The sequence below is a fragment of the Lycium barbarum genome, chromosome 6 (genome assembly GCF_019175385.1).
Source record: "Lycium barbarum isolate Lr01 chromosome 6, ASM1917538v2, whole genome shotgun sequence".
NCBI classification, from domain to species: Eukaryota; Viridiplantae; Streptophyta; class Magnoliopsida; order Solanales; family Solanaceae; genus Lycium; species Lycium barbarum.
Genome location: NC_083342.1, coordinates 16,163,885 through 16,167,968, shown reverse-complemented (window position 1 = coordinate 16,167,968; position 4,084 = coordinate 16,163,885). Strand labels below are relative to the sequence as shown.

At 34.5% G+C, this 4,084-nt stretch overlaps 1 protein-coding gene across 1 annotated transcript; it reads right to left on the bottom strand.

Annotated features, from left to right (window-relative positions):
• Positions 1 to 213: 213 nt before the first annotated feature.
• On the bottom strand, positions 214 to 807 carry LOC132643870 (uncharacterized). The gene has a single exon (XM_060360393.1). The coding sequence runs from the start codon at positions 805 to 807 to the stop codon at positions 214 to 216; it is 594 nt and encodes a 197-aa protein (XP_060216376.1).
• Positions 808 to 4,084: the final 3,277 nt, after the last annotated feature.

Genomic DNA, 4,084 nt, shown 5'->3' with positions numbered 1-4,084 from the left:
TAGGTGGTTGATAGGGAGGTTGTGGTGATCTAGTGTTGAAGTTTGGTTTAGTATTGAGATTTGCATTAAAGGAAGCAGAGTCAGGATTCAGCATAGGAGTGAAGTGCACTTGTCTTTGGTTCTCATCTTGGAGAAGAATATTATAAGCATCATCAAGAGAAGGGAGAGGATGCATCATAAGCATATTACTTCTAACACCCACGTATACGTCATTCAAACCCATGAGAAATTGGTAAAGTTTATCCTCTTCATCATTTTTTTCAATCCCATATTTAGCAGCACAAGTGCATTCCTTCCCATGACTCTTACGCATTGCCCCCCCAGTTCATCCCAAGACTTTTTAAGTTTGTTAAAATAGGAAGCAATGTCAAGAGAACCCTGCTGTATAGAAGCCAATTCCTTTTTTATTTCAAAGATTTTAGTTCCATTTACAGTTCCATATCGACGCTCTAATTGTTTCCATATACTCTCAGCAGTCTCTGAGTACTGGACACTCTCAGCAATGGTTGGTGAGATAGAACTTGTCAACCATGATATTACCATATTATTAACTCTATCCCATTGACGAATCTTAGCTGGATTATCATCAGAAGATGGTTTAGGACATGAACCGTCCACCAGTCCAATCTTATTTTTAGCAGAGAGAGACATTGTCATACCTCTCTTCCAACCGCCATAACCCGACCCAGAAAATGGAGTACCAACAAGGCATGTACCAGGAATATCAGAAGAATGGATGAAAAGAGGACTTGTAGAATCGGGGGCGTAAATCGTAGCATTATTACTATCATTAGTAGTGTGCACCATTTTTGTTCAATGAGAATGAAACAAATATACAGAAAAACAACTACAAATCACTCAAATCAATACAGAGGTGAAACCGCGATTACCGCACCTCTGGAGTCACAAAAAAACCACCAAAATCAACACAGAAAATTAGAGAAATTAGAGTTACCGCACTTCTTCTCTTACTCGAAGGAGAAAAGCCTTGAAACAACTACGAATTGCACTCAAAATACGAACATAAATGCTTCGTCAACAAAAATCCATATCGCCAAAGAAGAACAACAACAAAATCTTCGAACTAAAACACGAGGGTAACATCGATCGAAAGGTCTCGCCCAGATCTATCAAATCCCTCGCTCTGATACCATGTTAAGATCAACAATGATCTGAATTTGTGGAAGAAAGCAACTAGGGTTTATTCATCATTTTACAACGAAGAGAGAGAGAGAGAGAAGGTTCTCCTTTTCATTTTTTATTCACTGAACAAAACAAAAAAACCATCTGTACAAAATACTACCCAGTACATAAAAAATTGGGCCTAAACTAAAACTGATCCACATAAAATAATAGAGCAGCTGGGCTCCAGTCCAATACTGAATTTATGTAATCCCAACAGTGTTCAAATAATATGTGATTATGAAGAATAAACTAAAGGCTCCTGAAGAGCTTATATAGTATTATGTAATTCATTCTATATTGTAATATATGAAGTTGTTATGATCAAAATACAAGTTGTAGTAAACCCGAAGTTTACTAAACTAAAAGGTTATCATATCAAATATATGATTGGAGGATTAAATATCTCCAAAATTATGGTGGGTAAGAAATATGTATGTGAATGGTTACCCTCTTTATTCTCCAAATTGGACTATGCAAATATAAGCATGATGAAATCACATGTCACGGTAACCAGAAGTTTATCGATGCGCAAAAGAATTCATGTCATAGTAAACCAGAAGTTTACTAAAACAAATAGAACATGACATGGTAAACTTGAAGTTTACTATTATAAGAGTCGGCATGAGCGGTTTGGCTATCCCGATTCAAATATGATGTGCAAATTGAGTATTTGACATATATTGAAGAACTAGAAGATTCTTCAAGGAATTATTTTTATTGCTTGTTCTCATGATAAGTTGATTATACTAGCTAATGTTGGGATTGAATTCCTAAATTCTGGAAAAATATAAAAGGTGAATATGGGCCCGTTCACCTATTATGTGATGTCTCAAATAGATGCATCAATAAGACAGTCACATGTGTGTTTATTGTCAACCTGCAGTTTTACATATGCAAAGTTACTTGCTCAAAATAATTGAGTTGAGAGCACAATTTTCAGAGTATGTAATCAAGATAATTCATCTTGTTAATGCTGGTTTATATCCAAGCTGGTTTGGTGTTAAATGCCTCTACTAAATAGCTAAACCATTGTTTATGAGAACAAAGTTTCATGTGTTGATCTGAAATATGATATATTGCATACAACAACACTTATATGCTTCAGATCAAAGAATTATGATAAATTCTCCCCTCACAATTGGTTCAAGGTCAGGAACCAGATATTTCCATCTAAATTTTTTTATGTATGGTATATGATTAATTAATCTACCATGATGTGCGAAGATGGATTCCCTCAAAGAATATGGGATATATGTTAGTTTTTCTAACATAAGGGGGGAGAGAATATGCAGCTGAGGAATATCTTATGAATTATCATTAGTGTGATCCTCATTAAAAGGATAATTCAACTCAAATGCTAGAAGCATTTGCTGACCCAAAATTAATTTCTAATTTCAGCTGCAAAATGTTCCTATTAAATTCATGTCCCTGAAGGACATAGTCTACAGCATGCATGAAGCGTGGTAGACTAATTGGTTCCAAACGCAATAATCATTGAAAAGAAAGCGGAGCAAATGATCAATGATCATTATAAAGAGGCAATGTGCTCTTGAAGAGCCTATGACATAATACTTCATGAAACCTCATGAGAGGTTTAGGTACCTAAAAATAATGGAAGTGATGAGATCTCAATAAGTTATGTCATATTGAGAACCGATACAAATGATATATCGTCGACGATATCTTTGGTACAATATAGCGCAATATTGTAAAAAATTATGAGGATCTAAATTCTATTGTGAGGATCTAAATTCTACGTCTATTAAAGCATGCTAACGTAGAAATTATTATCAAGTGAAATGACACATCTAGGTAAGCGAGCTTATTGGACCTGCTGTCCAGACACCAGAAGATGTCACATATTTAAATAGAAATAGATTTTGTCACAGCCTATACGAATTACTTGACAAAATTATATGAAAATTCCTGAAGAATTTTGAATGCCTGAAGCATATACAAGTTGTAGAAATTTGTTCATAATTCTTATATAAGTTAAGCAAGGTGAACGCGATTTTATCACCTTAATGAATATTTACTGACTAAGGGCACAAATGACTCTATTGATCCTTACGTCTTTATGAAAATCAAAATCTGTCATATTGTTGGTGCAAGTTGATTACTTGAATATTATTGAAACTCTTGAAGAGTTCTCAAAAGCAGTATATGATCTGTTGAAATGAGAAACTTACAGAATTTTTGGTCTTGAAGTGCCATATCTTTATGTAATTGATGCATTTATATATTTTGCTATGACTGTGAGGGATTATAGTCATATGATGTCGTTCTACATGACAGTCAAATCATATAAAGATAACATCTGTTTATAAAGCAAGTCAGGAATGCACTTGGAGTGATTTCAATAATATCATATATCAATGCAACTATATCCAAAAGATTAAAGATGCAGCAGCATACATAGCCCAACTAAAGAGATGATTCATAAAAGCACAAGTCATGCTTCATTAGAGTGTTCTTCACACACGAGTTCCAAAAGAATGGTGATATCAACGTGCAAGAGATTTGTTCGAGCGTTAATATGACTGATTTATTCACCAAGTCTATACCAACTGCAACTCTCGAGTGAAGATGTGAAGATTCAAGTTTTTGGATTGAAGTTCTCATCAGGGGGAGTTAATACGCGTTGTACTCTTTTTCCTTTTCAAGGTTTTTGTCCCATTGGGTTTTTCCTTGTAAGGTTTTTAATGAGGCAACCAAATAGCGTATTATTAGAAATGTGTACTCTTTTTCCTTCACTAGATTTTTTCCCACTGGGTTTTTTTAGTAAGGTTGTAACGAGACACATTATCTATCGAAATAGACATCAAGGGGGAGTGTTATAAATATTATTATAATATTGTGATGTTTATCTTTAGGAGGAATTTTAGGGTTTGTGACTTTG

Excerpts from the sequence above, each read along its gene's own strand:
- LOC132643870 (XM_060360393.1), bottom strand. The coding sequence starts at position 807 with ATGGTGCACACTACTAATGATAGTAATAATGCTACGATTTACGCCCCC.